The sequence below is a fragment of the Psammomys obesus genome, unplaced genomic scaffold (assembly GCF_907164565.1).
Source record: "Psammomys obesus unplaced genomic scaffold, mPsaObe1.curated_primary_1811, whole genome shotgun sequence".
Classification (NCBI taxonomy): Eukaryota; Metazoa; Chordata; class Mammalia; order Rodentia; family Muridae; genus Psammomys; species Psammomys obesus.
Genome location: NW_026592510.1, coordinates 187,172 through 204,065, shown reverse-complemented (window position 1 = coordinate 204,065; position 16,894 = coordinate 187,172). Strand labels below are relative to the sequence as shown.

General features: G+C 39.3%; 1 protein-coding gene across 1 annotated transcript in view; it reads right to left on the bottom strand.

Annotated features, from left to right (window-relative positions):
- Positions 1-16,894, bottom strand: part of Noc3l (NOC3 like DNA replication regulator) — a 33,356-nt gene continuing 16,462 nt past the window's right edge. Inside the window, exons 11-21 of the mRNA XM_055614150.1 lie at positions 14,783-14,914; positions 10,151-10,231; positions 9,727-9,827; positions 7,347-7,419; positions 7,161-7,224; positions 7,003-7,074; positions 6,482-6,663; positions 5,070-5,198; positions 3,876-3,973; positions 1,655-1,739; positions 1-996 (exon numbers count right to left, since the gene is read on the bottom strand). Of these exons, the coding sequence (XP_055470125.1) occupies positions 868-996; positions 1,655-1,739; positions 3,876-3,973; positions 5,070-5,198; positions 6,482-6,663; positions 7,003-7,074; positions 7,161-7,224; positions 7,347-7,419; positions 9,727-9,827; positions 10,151-10,231; positions 14,783-14,914 (1,146 nt within the window). The 3' untranslated portion in view covers positions 1-867. The remainder of the gene's footprint in view (positions 997-1,654; positions 1,740-3,875; positions 3,974-5,069; positions 5,199-6,481; positions 6,664-7,002; positions 7,075-7,160; positions 7,225-7,346; positions 7,420-9,726; positions 9,828-10,150; positions 10,232-14,782; positions 14,915-16,894) is intronic.

The window sequence follows — 16,894 nt, the reverse complement described above, 5'->3', positions numbered from 1 at the left end:
GGAAGTAAAAATGAAGGCTACTTTATTCAGAAAATATTTATGTACACATTTCATAAGTCATCCCTACAATATGACAATAGCTATTATATAAAATGGTGTTGTATAATTATTTATAAGCATATACAGTTTTTATCTGTAAGACTATAAAAGAAACACCTTACTGGCTGGCCAAGAACAGACGTCCCTATAGCACAATGTAAATCTTGGACCTGATTTTATCCTACTGAGTAGTTTTCCCCCATCACTCTCATGTAAGAAAATAAACACAACTTCAATGATTCTGGAATCTCATTCAAACGTTCTTTGAAACTAGCTGTAAGAGCACTCTTTCCTTCTTTAAAAGGTCAGATTTGGTTATTCCTTATTGTGTCTTTCAACAAGAACCAATGAACAGGAGTCTAATTTTAATCTCTTTTTTTTAAAAAAAATCTCTACAAACCCTATTTTATTATTTGTTTTTAGCTATGGTGCTGCAATAACAATATTTAGTTATAAAGAAGATTTAGTAACTGTCTTGTTTAGTTTTTGTCAATTTGACACACACTAGAGTCACCTGGGAAGAAGGACTCTCAATTGAAGAAGTGCCCCGTTAGACTAGCCTGTGGCCTGTCTGTAGGGCATTTATAGAATTCACTGATGTGGTAGGGCCCAGCCCACCGACTGTGCTGCCATTCCTGGGCAAATTGGCCTGGGCTGTATAAGAACACAAACTGAGCAAGCCATAAAAAGCAAACTGATGAGCAGTCTCTTCTGTGGCCCCTGCTTCAGTCCTCATATAATCATTCATAGGAAGTCTTCTTTGTACAAAAAGAAAAAGGCCCTCACATATCTGTACAAATATGTAAGACAGTCCACTGACTCCTTGTACTACCGTAATGATGTTTTCAAACATTTGGTGAAATCCAGTGGTATCTCTGTAGTAGCTTCATTGCAGTATCTTTTGATTAGTTGAGTTAAATCTTCATTCAAAAATGAGTCCCCTTGTAAAAATTTATCCTGAAAAGAGGTTAAAATTAATAGTTAAAACTACTCATCTTTTAATAAAAAACAAGCTGAACAAAGCCAAAGACATTAACAGTGAACACCAACCAAAAAAAAAACAAAAAACAAAAAACAAAGTTTAGGATGCAGTGAAGATATACATCTTTAATCCCAGCACACAGGAAGCAAAGACAGGTGGATCTCTGAGTTCAAGGCCAGCCTGGTCTACAGAGAGTTCTAGACTAGCCAGAGCTATATACTGAGACCCTGTCAAACAAACAAACAAACAAACAAACAAACAAACAAAAACAGCACAAAAGAATTATAGGAAGAGAGATGCTCAGTCAGGTCTTGGACATCCCTAAAGGAAGGTCTCACCAACCATCTCTGCAGAACTCCAGCCCCATGCATCCACCCACTCTCAATTTCTAGCCAGGCCTTTATGATCAACACATATGGCCTCAATCCATGGGAGGCTAAGGCAAACCAATCATTAGTTCAAGGTCATCCTTGAACTTACAAAGAAATAACCTGTCTCAAAAAAAGGAAGAAGAAAAAGAAAAAAAAGAAATTGGCAACTAGAGTTGAATTGCTAATAGATTGATTTAATATTTACTTCCTTTCTTCCTCTTAAAACAAAACAAAACAAAACAAAACAAAAACTATCACATACCTTCTTTTTGGGGTTTGAAGTTTCAACAGGAGGGTTGAATGTCATTGTTGCCATGCTGTAAGCCTCAAAAAGTTCAACTGCAGATCTATAATTTAAAAAATAAGAAATACAGAGATACTATCATTCTATGTATAACTTTAAGAATGTTCAACCAACTTATTCATTTAAGATACAAACTAGCTGAGCTTGCTGGTACGTACCTTTAATTAAGAGGCAGAGGCAAGCAGATCTCTGTGAGTTCAAGGCCAGCCTAGTCTACAAAGCAGTTCTAAGATAGCCAGAGGTACTTAGAGAGACTCTGTCTCAAAACAAGACCTAAATTCCTCTGTAGTATAAATATTATCTTACTAACACTATCTCAGAAAAACCTAGTACACACTCATAAATGCAGGCCTACAGCCCAGGAAGTGCTAAGCAGATGTCGACCAGCTCCTATGATTGAATCCCAACTCAACTAGTGACATTAATGATAAGAAACAAAGAAACAATCTGTCACTGGAACCACAGGAGTGATGGATGGAGTTGTCACCATGGATGTTAAACACCACTGAACCCTTCGGCTATTAGCCTGGATGAAAAACAAGGACAGGACATTCACTTCACGACAGAAACTACGTCACTAGCCAAACCATATAAGTAAATCGTTTTTGTTTTTTTGTAACAGAGTTTTTCTGTGTAGTCCTGGCTGTCCTAGAACTCACTTTGTTGAGATGAAGTTGGCCTCAGAGATCCAACTGTGCTGGGATTAAAAGCGTGCACCTCCACTGCCTGGCCCCATGTAAGTAAATCTTAATCACCTGGGGTTACGATTAGCCCACATTACTCAAAGAAGAGAGAGAAGGATACCCCACGCTTCATTCCCCAAGAGAAAGCATCCTCTACTGGCCAACCCTTAGAGACAAACCCAGGCTTCATCTTTATCCAGAAAAGGAAAATCAGCACAGAAGAGACAAATGTTTAAGACTATTAATGAAAATATGCCAGAATGATTACTAAAAACAATGACAATGAAAAAAATCTACTCTTTACCCTCTTTTCTACACAGTGAGAGCCTGCCTTGTAAAAAACAAAGCAAACATAAACAAAACAAATATTAGGCTGGGTGGTGGTGGTGGTGGTGGTGGTGGTGGTGTAACACGCCTTTAATCCCAGCTCTTGGGAATCAGGGGCAGAAGGATCTCAGAATTCCAGGCTGGCCTAGTCTACAGAATGAGTTCCTGGACAGACAAGGCTACACAGAGAAACCCCTCTGGAAAATGAAACAACAACAACAATATGAAAGAACTAAACCTAACATTTCAAGACAGCAGGAAAAGTGAATTTTAAGTGAATTCTTCCAATCTTAAAAGGTAACAACTAGCCAGGCATAGTGGTGCACAGCTGTAAACCCAGTGCTTGGGAGGTAGAAGGAAAAGGACCAAGAGTGTAAGATAATCACACATAAAATATACACTTATATGGTTAAGTTTGTAGCCTTCCTGGGCTACATGAGACCCTGTCTAAAATAATGAAACAAAAATACGAATTTCTTCCATTTTTGTTCAGACTCTAAAGACAGTATGAAATCAGTGTAGCATATAATTCACCTATGATATCTAAAGTAAAGAAACTGATAGGCTTACAAAAAAAAAAAAACAGGGCTGGGCAGACAGCTCAGTTGCTAAAGTGCTTATCATGCAAGCATGAGGGCCCGAGTTCAATCCTAGGCACCACGTAAAAAAAAAAACAGGCATAGTTATTTGTAATCCCAACAGTGGAAAGACTGAGAAACAGGATCACTGGGGTTCACTGACCTGCAAGTCTACATCCTGTCTCAAAAAAATAATGTGCATGGCTTCTGAGGAACAACACAATTTGACTTCTAGTTTCCCTATGCTCTTGTACACACATGCAACTATACACACACACGTTCCCACACACACACATGTACACCCAAAATAAAAGGATATGGCCCAGGTTCAGAGTTTTTTAGTCTTAGAATAAGCTGGTGCTTTGGGTTTCATTCCAGGCACAAAAACAAAAACAAAAACCATAAACAAACAAAACCCTAACCAGGCCAGACGACACACATCTTTAGTGACAGCACTCAGGAGGCAGAATCAAGTGATCTCTGAATTCCAGCCCAGCTTAGTCTACATAGTAAGTTCCAGGTCAGCAGGGGACATAGTGAGAACCTGCCTCAAAAATCAGAAACATAAAGCAATGCAGTGTCAAACGCTACCTTCGGCTCAGCTCAGGCTTGAGGGCCTGGGAGCCTTCAGATGGTGCCCCAGCAAGCAGGTGAGCTGCAAATCTTTGCACAACAGGATGATAATGTCTCTGAAAAGGAAAAGAAGCATTAGTCACAGGTCAATACTTCAGGAAACACAAGCCACAGCTTATTTTAATAAAATTCATCTTATAAAAAAAATAACAAAATATAAATTTATAAATAATACATTTATAAATCCATATGCTATATATATATGTTATCAAAGAAAAAGAGGCCATGAATTTGCATTTACGGGAGAAGGACATGAGAAAGAACAGAGGGGGCCTAAAGAGATGGCTCAGCAGTAAAGAGCACTGACTGCTTTTCTGGAGGACCTGGATTCAATTCCCAGCACCCACATGGCATCTCACAGCTGCTGCCTGTAACTCCAAGATCTGGACAACATAGACATATGTGCAGGCAAAACACCAATGCACATAAAATAAATAATTAAAAAAAAAAAAGAATGGAAGGCAGAAAGGGAAAGGGGAAATGATATACTTTAATTTTTAGTAAAATTTTAAAAAATTTAAGAGTGTATTAGTAGACAGGTGTGGAACATGCCTTTAATACCAGCACGCAGGAGGCAGAGGTTTCATAGAGATCTCTGTGTTCTAGGACAGCCATAGCTACATAAAGAGACCCTGTTTCAAAACATAAAACAGAGTACTACCTTTGTTAAATGCGTGTTACAGATTAAGAGTATAAAAAGAATTATTGAAAGGCAGTTTCTATTTCATAGTGAAAAGTAATTTAGCAGTTTCTAGACTTACTCTACTGCTGGCCTCATTATAGGAGCCTGCAACTGTAGGTGAAGCTACTTTGCAATAGAGTTTTCCAGTCTCCTTTGATAGAATCCAGTACAGTACAAATGTGCCTGATAACAAATCCTCTTGGATTCTTAATAGCGTTAGAGAAAGACTGCAAGAATCTCCATAAGCTCATTACAACACATCACTTTCTGCTTTTTCAGAAAACATATTCAACAGCTTAAGGAGTACAGTGTTAAAGTAAGGTTTCTACAGAAGGCATTCTGGAAAACATACATGAGAACTCTGGCAACAGCTACTTGACGAAACTGCTCACTCAGAAAGAGAGGAGAGGGCAGCACAGGAACGGGCGAGTGGGGAGAGGGATATGCAGGAGAAAAGAAAGGCTCCTTACCCGTAGCGTGTGCAGCTCCCACAGTGCAGTGCTCTGGGCATTGCAGTACTCTGGCTCCTCAAGCTCAGGCAGGAACACCCCGCTGCCCTGGGACTCATTATCAAGCAACAGGTCTGTTCTGGGAAAAGTCTGCAAAAGCATCACATAAAAAAGAATTAACTAAAGTAATTTTAAGAATGTAACTGCCTATACTTGTATTTAAATTTGTGATTATAACAAGGACTGCAATTTTAACATCTTTAAACTTTATTTTAATAAGAAATAATTTACATATGTATCATGAAAGAATGTCTTGGTTTGGAAAGATTTCCCAAATCTTCAAAGATGGCATGTTCTTCCCACCTTCCAAGCTCACTCTAAGGAACATTCCTTACAGAAATGTCTGTATCACAACAGATAAACACTGAATGTACCAACATTCGTTACAGCATCATTTGGAACAGCAATTTCTAAAAAAGCCAAGCTGTGTGGGTGCAAATCCCACCGCTACCTATTTCTTAAATCCACAATAGGCTGTACAGTACACTGCAGGTGGGCAGCAGGCTGGGAGTAACTAAAGCAAGCCTACTTTCACAGTTCACCAGCAGTGTCAACTGAGGTAAGTCACTTCCCACCTCTGCACCGCTGTCCTAGCTATAAAGCAGGACCAATAAGAACAGCTGGAGCTACCTCAGTTACAATAACTAATTAGTTTACTGTTTGTAAGGCACTGTAGGATCTGTGTTTGCTAAGCAAAGAATTAAGAACTTTAACCTTTAACAACAAAGTAGGAAAATGTCTATCATTATATATTCTAAAAACAGTCTATAGCATAATTCAGATCACCTCCTTTCCATAAATATAAAATGTTTGTGTGTGGCACAGGAACTTATACAGGACAAGGACAAAAAGCAGGTAGTGAAAATGGTTGCTCAATAAATTGCTTTGTTTTGTTTCTCTTAGCACCTTGTTTTGCTACAAACATGAATTTCTTCTTTGTTTTCACTCTTTTGTAAAGAAATGTGACTACACTAAGCTGGTTGTGCATGCCTTTAATCCCAGCACTCAGGAGGCAGAAACAGTTAGATCTTTGTGTGGTTGAGGCCAGGCTGGTCGGCATAGCTTGTTCCTGGCTTGCCAGCACTACAGAGTGTGACCTTGACTCAAATAAGAGAGAGACAGAGAGACAGAGACACAGAGAGAGATCGGTTCTTTGGTTCTTAGTCCGCTGCTCAGGCTGGCCTGAAACTCATGGGTTTGAGCAGTCCTTCTGTGCCAGTCTCCTGTGTAACTGCAGACATGAACCACTACACCTGCCTAGGAATTAATTAATTAATAAAAATGATAAATATTCAAGGAAAAGAGACATGCATCAAACAAGCACAGTACCAGTAGGCCATGAGAACTGAGTTCTACTTTACAACACTACTTACCTGCATCAGTATTCTGGTGGTTGCTAAAAGGCCAATACTTGAATTTGGAAGAACCTGCAGAGCAAGTGTACAAAGGCGCTTGATGAAGGCAAGGGCTCGTTGATGAGAAACCTGCTTTCTGCGCTTGCTTAGCATGACATCAAGGCAGTGGAGTACAATCTCAATACCATCATTGGTAGCACCTAAAACAGACATCCTTCAGAGTCATTCTCATTTATGGTTTCATTATGCAACTTTCTGAACTCCAGAAAACCCCCAAAATGAATTGTCAAACCTGCTGCAAACCATCCTCCTAGCCAATAGCATAGTACTTAAAGATGCTCTGGTTGCATTACTGCATTTCCAGCCAACCTAAAAAGTTCCTTCACACCCAGGTTTTACATAATGTTAACTACAGATGCATGGCAAAGGCATGCCAGCATTTTATGTACCAGATCCCATTTCTTATCGGCTATAATTACGATCGTAACACATTCTCAGACTATACATATGTACCGAGCAAGCATCTTCTAAAAACATACCTGCATGCAATTTGAACAAAGTCTTGTAGAGATGCGTATAGAATTTCATTGGGTCAATATTTAGAACATCACCTTTGAGATGACAACAAAAACATATTAGGTTAAGTTACAGTCTTCAGAGACAAAGCAAATAAAGCCTAAGACAGTAAGTAACTCACCTTGTCCAGAAAGAATATGAAAAGCAGTTTGAACACAGTGAAGACTTTCTTGGTAACTTAAGTCCTTTAAAAAAAAAAAAAAAAACCAAATGAGAATATTTTTATATTTCATTTTATAATATAAATTTTATCTTTATATCATATATAGATATATCTTCAATAAGTAATTCACTGATTGTTACTTACACCAGACTCAATGAGGGTATGAAGAACCACTAACAAATCATCAAAAAACTCCACATTTATAAGATGGGCAAACCTAGAATCAAATAAAACTAGTTACTAAATAATCCAAAAGCAGAAATAAAGCAAGTAAAAATAGCTTGGTTTTAAAAGTGCATTGTAAATAGTACTTTCTTCCAATTGTTAGTCATAATGGAGTTAGATAGATGATAACTGGCAGCTCTCACTCTCTTCAGACTGACTTCTTAGACAAGCCTCACAGGACTGGACATTATACTTGCTAGGCATTATGAGACATAAGACAGAAGATATTCTGTCATGAGAAGCAAGTTACCAAGAGTAAACAAGCGCACTGACTAAATGTGTTAGGTTTCTGCAAGTCATGAAGGAGGCAGCAGAAATAAGCTTCCAGGCAAATAGGAAGCAGTAAAAAGAAAGGGTTCTGCCACTGAGAAGAACATGAACTTTGGGAGCTGAAGGAGCTGCAGCCAGGTGGCACATACAGGTCTCAGGTTCAATCCTTGGTATTCAACCTGGGAATATGGACACTCTAACAGCTTGAAAATAAAACTGAAAAACTGTTGAACCGGTGACTAATTAAAGTTCTGCTACTAATGACCTATGTGATACTACACTGAATTACGACTGGCTTATGGCTCTATTTCTTGAAACAACTGAGAGAGCAGAGTTCAGGAATCTTTTCAGCTACTATATGTGAGAATACTCTATACATTACACAAATTTAGGTTCAACTGTATAAACCCCTGAATAAAGAACTGAGATTACACATGCACTGCTACCAATCTTATGGGAAGCAATGTGGCATTTTGGGGGTGGAGGTGGGTGAAGGATTGGTTTTTCTGAGACAGGGTTTCTTTGTGTAGCCTTGGCTGTCCTGAGAACTCACAGAGATCCACCTGCCTATGCCTCCTGAGTGCTGGGATTAAAGGCATATGCACCATGTCCTGCATAATGTGGCATTATTAACCAGAACTTAAAATAAAAACACACTTTCATCTGGCAATACACAAGTACATGAAGATATAAATACATCCTGGCCTGTTAATGCACAGCTTCTGGACTCGGTCCTTAGCACTGCATTACTGGAGAGTGGTATACATCCATAATCCCAGAACTTGGGAAGTAGAGGCAGAATGTTCTGAAGTTCAAGGTCCTTCTTGACCATGCAGTAAGTTTGAGGCTAGCCTGGGCTGTATAAGACCTTTCTTCAAAAATCCCAAAACTAAAAATTAAAAAATGTTAAAAAAAATATAATCCCTTCTTTGTTCCACCTTTTCTGGAGGTTTGCAATGACAAGGACATTACCTGTCATAAAGAAGCACAGCCCTGTGAGGTCCAGTCACTAGTGAGACTGTAAGAACAGAACTGCTATCTTCGAACCAGTCTATTTCTAAATCTCTGTTACCCAACAAGGCTAACAGAAAGTTTCAAATTGCATCTTTATTGTGCATTATATTGTATCAGATAGCAATGAGTGCAAGGAACCACTGCAGATTTAGTAACTATTACTTTTAACTAACATTCCCTAAGATCATCAGTGTTGACAGCACACACAGGAGCTACTTTAACAGGAACAGATATAGAGAACTATAGAAATGAGCTACAAGCTGGATTAATTAAACAGACTGAAGACTTGCGTGTGTGTGACCCACACAAACCACTGGCAGAAAACCAACAACAGTACAAGAAGGAATCACGAAATGGGGCTGGAAGGACAGCTCAATGGTTAAGAGCATTTACTACTTCTCCAAAGGAAGGTTCAATAGCACCCACATGCCAGCTTAAAACCATCTGTTAACTCCAGTTCCAGGGGATCCAATGCCCTCTTCTGGCCTCTGAGGGCACCAGGCATGCAATTGGTACACAGACATACATGCAGGTAAAACAGCCAAATACATAAAAGAACAGAATCAAGAACTGAGTGGTGAATCTTAGGGATGCCAGAAATATATTAAGCCGTGACTGGATTTTGCTACTTTGTGAAGAGTCCCCAGAATTTCAAACATTACACAAATGTAGAAACTATCTTCAACTAGCAAAATCACACACACAACCAGAGCACGAGGCAAATCATAGTCAGGTGCTGCGAAGCAGCCTCATATCCCATACCTGGAATCAAAACAAAAACATATTCTTATAATATTTCTGTATTTTTCAAAGAAGCCAAAATTCCAAAATTGTCATACATTGAGCAGAAGAAAAAAGGATAAATTTAAAAAGATTTAAAATGGGATGAACTAAAAGGAAATGAGAAGTGGAACATTGGGACAGCATCAGAGGACGCCCTGGGAGTCACAGACAGCTATGTTGCCCATATGTATTTACAACGCATCTGAAAGGGGTCAGCCTACACAGCCCTTACTTGGCAAGACCTTCTAGAACCGCCGGCAGAAGAGGTGACCTCTGGGCCTTCTTCAATATTCTGAAGTAGGTCACAAACACAATATTCAGAGTCTCTGTGTGCTGGCAGAAAAAGCAGACAAGGATGTCTTAGAACTAGTTGGTAGCTCTGCTTGAGTTAGAATAATCACAACTTTGAAAGTCAAAGCTTCTTTTCCCTTTCTCATCCCTCCCAGAATTCAAATTTTGGAATAAAATAGAATTAAGACATACATTCTATTTCATAAACTGGCATGTATAACATCATACTTTCTGATATGTCACAAAAATCACCTACCTAAGACCCATGAAATAAACCAAAGTGATATACCTTCAAGTTGAAACAATTTATAATTAAAATCACTTAACAAAACATCTTCAGACTATGACAGAATAGAACTGCCCACCAGTTTCAGCTTTCTCTCAGTGCTCTCCGAAGCTTCAGCCTCCCGAAGTTCCCGCTCTAATTTCTCTTCTGCTTTCTTCCACTGAAAGGAGAAAAAGAAAAAGGGAAAAATTATACAGCAAGGGCAAAAATGAGGCAGAATGCCAACACTATAAACACAGTAGGACCATGTACTGTCTATGAATATAGACATGAGCCAAGTTAGAAAAGAAGGGGTAAGAGATATAAGTGAACTAAATTAGTACACTGCTTGCCCCTAGGAAAAAGGTGGAAGACTGAAATTAGAGAGGACCAAAGAGGATTCCTACTCTAACTGTGGCAACAACTAATGTTTATAAAGATTGCCCAGCATTATGAACTTTTACATGTGCTATGCACGACATCATTTAAATTGTAAAATCACCTTTCAAGGTAAATACTATTTGCCCTTCTAAACTCACCTTCATAAGTGTCAGTAAATGAAAAGTGACTGTATTTCAATCCAGATTTAAGAGATTAAAACTTTGACCAATACTGCAATTGAATCAATAAAAACTCAAGTGAGTGTATCCTTTCTGTCAAGGAAAACGAAATTTGGATCTCATAATGACTCTAAATAGCTTTTCACAGACACACAGAAATAAATAATTAAATGCAGAAAACCTTTTATTTTAAGCTGAGAGGGGGTAGCTGTAGCTCAGTGGGGAAAGACTTGCTGCCAAGCCTGTCAACTTGAGAGCAATCCCTAGAACTCACGCAGTAGCAGAGCTTCCACAAATTATCCCGACCTCCAAATGCATGCTACAGCATTCACACATGCACACAGACACATACATGAAAAATAATTAAAAACCTTAAAAATACTTCTAACCGAAGGATAAGTCCACATAGAGAAGAAGAAGAAGAAGAAGAAGAAGAAGAAGAAGAAGAAGAAGAAGAAGAAGAAGAAGAAGATCACCTGTTGTTCTCTGCCAACAGTTTTAAGTCCAAGTTGATTTAAAAAATGGTTGTTTTTGTAGAAGGGGGGGGTGACAAATTCTCTACATATTTTACATATCAAACTTGTTTTATTTCTTCCTTGTTAGGTTGCAGATACTGATCTCAAACTGGACTCAAGCAATCCTCCTGCCTCAACCTCCTAAATAGCCAAAACTATATGTCTTCTCATATAATTACCAGATTTCAATATTTTTATGCCTTAACTATGATTTAAAACTGGGCATGGTGGAATAGGCCTATGATGCCAGTGTTTTGGAGATAAGGTCAGAAAACTTGAAGGCCAACCTAGACTACACGGTGGAACCTTGTCTCAAAAGAGTCCTTTCTTGACAGGATCATCAGCAAACAGTGCTGGGAAAACCAGATGTACACAGTAGAAGGAAAAAGACTGCTATCTCTAACTCTGTATAAAAATTTGTTGGAATGTAATGTGCAAGGTTGTGTCTCTGTATACTGAATTGTTAATTCTGTACTAGCAGAGAGCTACGGCCCATCACTGGTCTCATATTTTATAAATATTTGTTTCTTCCTCACCTGCCTAAGGCAATCTATAATTGTATCTGATTGCCTTTAGTAACGAGCTGACTGACCAATAGCTGGGCAGAAGGGGAAGGCGGATCTTCCCGGCAGAGAGAGGACTCTGGAATAAGATTCAGATGCAGGAGATTCAACGGGGGCATGGAAGGAAGAGATATATGGGGCTGAGCAGAGAGGTAAAGAACTAGCCACTTGGCAGGTTGTATGCTAGAAGAGTCAGGGTAAGTTAGATGAGCTAGCTGAGAGGCTCCCCAGCCATAGGCCTTTTAAACATTAGTAAGTCTCTGTGTCTTCATTTAAACTGCTAGAAAAGTCCCGCTATAAGAGTTAACTCCAAATGGGTCGAAGATCTGCTGTGAGACCTGAAACTCTACAACTGCCAGAAAGGAAGGTAGGGAGGATGCTATAGCATAGGCAGAGGTGAGTACTTTGTAAATAGAACTTTGGTTGCTCAGGAAATAAGGCCAACAACTAGCCAGTGAGACCTTGTGAAACTAACAGGCTCTGTACAGGAAATAGTCAAGGGAAGCCCACAGAATGGGAGAGATTTTTACCAGCTACATATCCAACAGAGGATCCAGAATTCATAAACAACATCAAAACGTCAAGAATACAACTTCCTCAGCCAGGTGGTGGCACACGCCTTTAATCCTAGTACGTGAGAGGCAGAGCAGGCGGATCTCTGAGTTTGAGGCCAACTTGGTCTACAGAGCAAGTTCCAGGACTGCCAGGGCTATGCAGAGAAACCTTGCCTGCCTCAAAAAACAAAAACAAAAAACCAACAAAAAACCAACAATAACAAAAAAGAAATCTTTAACAAATGCTGGCAAGGAAGTGGGTGACAAAGAAAACCTGTTCACTCTTGGTGGGAGTATAAATTAGTGTGGACACTATCAGTGTGGAGCTGGGTGTCTGGCATATGTCTGTAACCCCAGCCCTTGGGGAGGCAGAAACAGACGATCTCTGTGAGTTTAAGGCCAGCACGGTCTACAAAGCTATAAAATGAGTCCAGGACATCCAAGGCTACACAGAGAAACCCTGTCTCAAAAAAAAAAAAAAAAAAAAAGCCAGAGGAGAACTGCCATGTCTACCATCTGGCCCATATATTCTACACACAGACATATATTCTACAATAGATACTCATCCAAGTTCACTGCTGCTCCATTCACAACACCTAAAAAATGGAAACAGCATAGATATTCATTAACTAATGAATGGATAATGAAAATGTGGAATATAACTACAATGGAATTTTATTCTGCTCTAAAGAAAATGAAATTATAAAATCTGCAGGCAAATGGATGGAAGGATAGAAAATGTTCCTGAGTAAGGTAATTAGACTAGGCACATAAAAATAAATGTCACACACTCTCCCGAATATCTAGATTCTAGCTTCCAAACTCAAAGTTTGTGTATTCAAGAGTATCTGTCAGGCCAGGGGTGGTGGCCCACACCTTTAATCCTAGCACCCAGGAGGCAGGAAGATCTCTCTTAGTTTGAGGCCAGCCTCAAACTCTACAGAGTGAGTTCCAATACAGCTAGGACTAGGAAATTATAAAGAGGCATTGGGAGGGAGATGCTTTAAAGGAGTGGGCAGTAGAATGTAAATAATAAAAATGTAGAGAAGGGGAATACCAGAGCTAGAAAATTTTAAGCAGGAGAAACATAGTGGGGAAGGAGAATAAACCAAATCAAAGGTATATAAATAAAAGAGCCATATAAAAACCTATCTTGTAACCAAATTTCAAAATGTGGTTTTTTAAAGGAAAAGTTTGAAGGGAGATACCCTGGATGGCTAGGGAAAGCTGCCCCCAGAAGCTGTCAGTTTTTAAACAAAACCCCAGTGCTGAGAGTGGATACTCCCTCGTGCATAATCTAGGGTCAAAGAGGCTCCCGAGGTCTCCTAAACACCGGTTCTTGCTATTCCTCTTGGCAGCCCACTAGAGCGAAACAATAGGACCCTACTGCGAAGACACCACATGTTTTGCATTCATGATATAAGGAGATCATGCTGGAACGTAGCTGAACAGCCCTCCCTGCTGGCTAACTTTCACACTCCCTGAAGGTGCCAAATAGTTGCTGGATGACAAAAAGCAGCAGTGGTCTTATCCAGGTGTGAATCCTCTGATCTTGACCCACCAATCAAGCAGGTTGTGCCCAGAGGTAGCTAACAGCTCTCTGACTGGACTTAAGACTTGTTTCATAGGACAGAATTATAAGCCTGGTACTGTAACATAGTCAAAAAAACCATGATGGGGAGATCACACACCTAGGAGAGAACTGAATACTGTTATTTAGATAACTGACATAGCTTCAGACGCCTTCTAAATACTTCCGCTTACACAAATAAATGCTCCTCTCAGTTTTACTTAACAGAGAAGCCTGTCCTGTGAACAGTGATGAACGCATGGGCTCACAGCAGCACACCATGATATAAGAGTAAGTGATAGAACAGTGTACAGCTCTGGACAAACCATTTTATCTCTCTAAGGCTCAGGGAACATGACAGGAAAGAGGGAGGGAGGACTGTAACAGTGGGAAAATAAGATGAAGGTCTATGAAAGGTCATGGTCTGAGCAAGACACAACCACTGCAATCACAAATTCATGGCAGCTGTGGATGCCTGCACTAAGGTCAAGAATGGGCCTGTCAACAGTCTGGTGTAGAGGGAGGAGGAGCACAGGCCGGCCCACCACTAACTGCTAAACTATTTGCTCTGAGAGGGAAAACTGCCTTCAGTTTCTATACCCACAGATGACCCCCACGAGGCGCCAATGGATACTTCAAATGGTCACAGATGGCCCTGATTAACTAAATGGGTCACAAAATGAGCCTGAGAAAGGGATATCTGTATATCTGTATATACCTGAGAAATGTATATCTGCGGGGGGGTGGGGGGGGGGGATTGCTAGAAATGGCAAAAAAAGATTAAAAAAAAAACAGTGGGAAAGGATAATCAGAATATGTTAAATACATATATGAAACTGTCAAACAAAAGTAATTAATGAAAGTCCTTTCTTAACTATGATTTATACAAGATTTATCTAGTTACACTTTGATTGTAATCCAAGAATACAAGCAGAATATTTAACGAAATGAAAAAGAAAATAAACCAAACCTTTCTTTGCATTCTTGAGAGTGTCTTTCTCTTTTCCTTGAAAGTCATGAACTTTTTTGGTTTGTTAATGTCCTCTGTATCTTTTTTCACTTCTACTTCCTTGATTCGCAGGCATAAAAATGTTTTTAACATCTAAAAGTGGGGGAAAAAATCCACATAGCTTAGTACTTATACTCTCCCCATATTAATAATAAGACACTATTATTTGGCTAAAAATTCAAAACGGCTGGCTCTTTAATGAAAAGACATCCATGTACACTGGCAGACAAGAAGGCACAGCATAGAACAGAAAAAGCTCTAACGAACAACGGAGTATAGAAGGTTCCATATTTACCCCTGTCATCACAGCAAATACAGTAATGTTGCAGAAGGTGTGGGAAAAGTAGCAAGAGTCACTGTGGCTGAGTGTGGCTACACCGACCACCATGGCTTCTCAGTTATCTAAACAAAGAACTTCCATATGACCCAGCAGTACCTCCTGACACATACCTAAAGCACATCTGTAATTTACTGCTGTTCTACTCATAGCAGCTAGGACACTCAGTGTACATGTCTATCAGTAGATAAATGATAATGAAACGTGGTACACATACACAATAGAATTTTATTCAACTCTAAAGAAAAATTATATTAAGCTATTTACACGAAAATGTATGGAACTAGAAATAATATGTTAAGTGAGATAACCTTAGCCCAGAAAAAAAAAAATCCAGTAAAATGGCTACTCTGGCAAGAATAGACAGGCCCTCAGTATATACCTTTAAACCCAAACAATCAAGGTTAAGTTAGTTTGTAGAAGGAAACACCCATGGTTTGAAAGTGATGTCTAACTGAGAGGCAGACCAAACGGCGAATGAGAGAAAGATTTGACAGAAGAGGATATGCCCAACTCTCACAAGAACAGCAGAGGAAAAAGATGCAACTTAAGAGAGCAGCAGAGACAGAGGGAGAGGAGGCAGTTTTATTTGGACAGTTTTACAGAGACACGGTGAAGAGAGAACAAGCTAGACAGAAGTGAGTGAAGACAGAAGGAACCACAAGATAAGAAAGGGCCAGATTAGATTGCTAGAGTTAGTTTGAGACTAAGCAGAGCAATTCAGTCAGAAGCTGAGAGAAGCCAAGTTCAGTCAGCTTGGGGAAGACAGGACTCAGGATAACTGAGCTGAACCAGCCAGCCACAGTTCAGAAAGAACTAGAAAGGGTGAGCTTATTCAGCAGTAAGTTTCAGAGGCTGAAAACATTCTAGGCCTAGACTAGATCACACAGAGGCTAGAAGCTTCCAGGACTAGGCCTAGGTTAACTGACGGAGGCAGTAAGCCTTGGAGATGACAATTACTTCAGAAGAATAAAAGATACTTTTAAACATACGTTTTCTCATATGTGGATCTTAGTTTCTAATTTTTTTATATATCTGTATCTACATTAAGGGTGAGGGAGGATAGACACCAGAAAACTAAGAAGGGACCCACAAGAGAGGGGAGAAAAAAAAATCTTAGAAAAAAAAATCATCCTATATTTAAATCTTAGCAAATGTTATCTGTGCTATTATTTAAAAGTCATGACTATTGGATCAGCACCTAGTCATTTTGCGATTTTTCATCCCTGATTATGTTCTATTAGGAACTGCTGCTTCAGTTGCAGAACTATATACTTACAGAAATATTTCCTCTTCTGATTAGTAATGCTACTGAAATGCCATGGGCTTGTTTTAACACTTAACACATTGCTATACACTTAAGTATTTCCAGTGAGTTTCTTTTTTATTTTTCTCTCATTAAGTTCTCATTACAGAAATTTAAATTTTCTAATAAAGCAACATCTTTGAAAAAGTGTACAGAGAAGCAAAACTTTATTAATAAACATGTGCATATGACTAGAAAAATGGCTCACTCAGTAAAGTGCCTGAACTCAGATCCCTAGTACCCATATAAAAAGTTGGGTATAGCAGTATGCCTGTAACCCCTAGGCTGGGGTGGAATAGAGGTGGATCCCAAACTTCAACAGCCAGCCAAATCAACTAGCTTCAGGTTCAGTTAGAGGCTCTGCCTCAAAAATAGATAGATAGATAGATAGATAGATAGATAGATAGATAGATAGATAGATAGATAGATA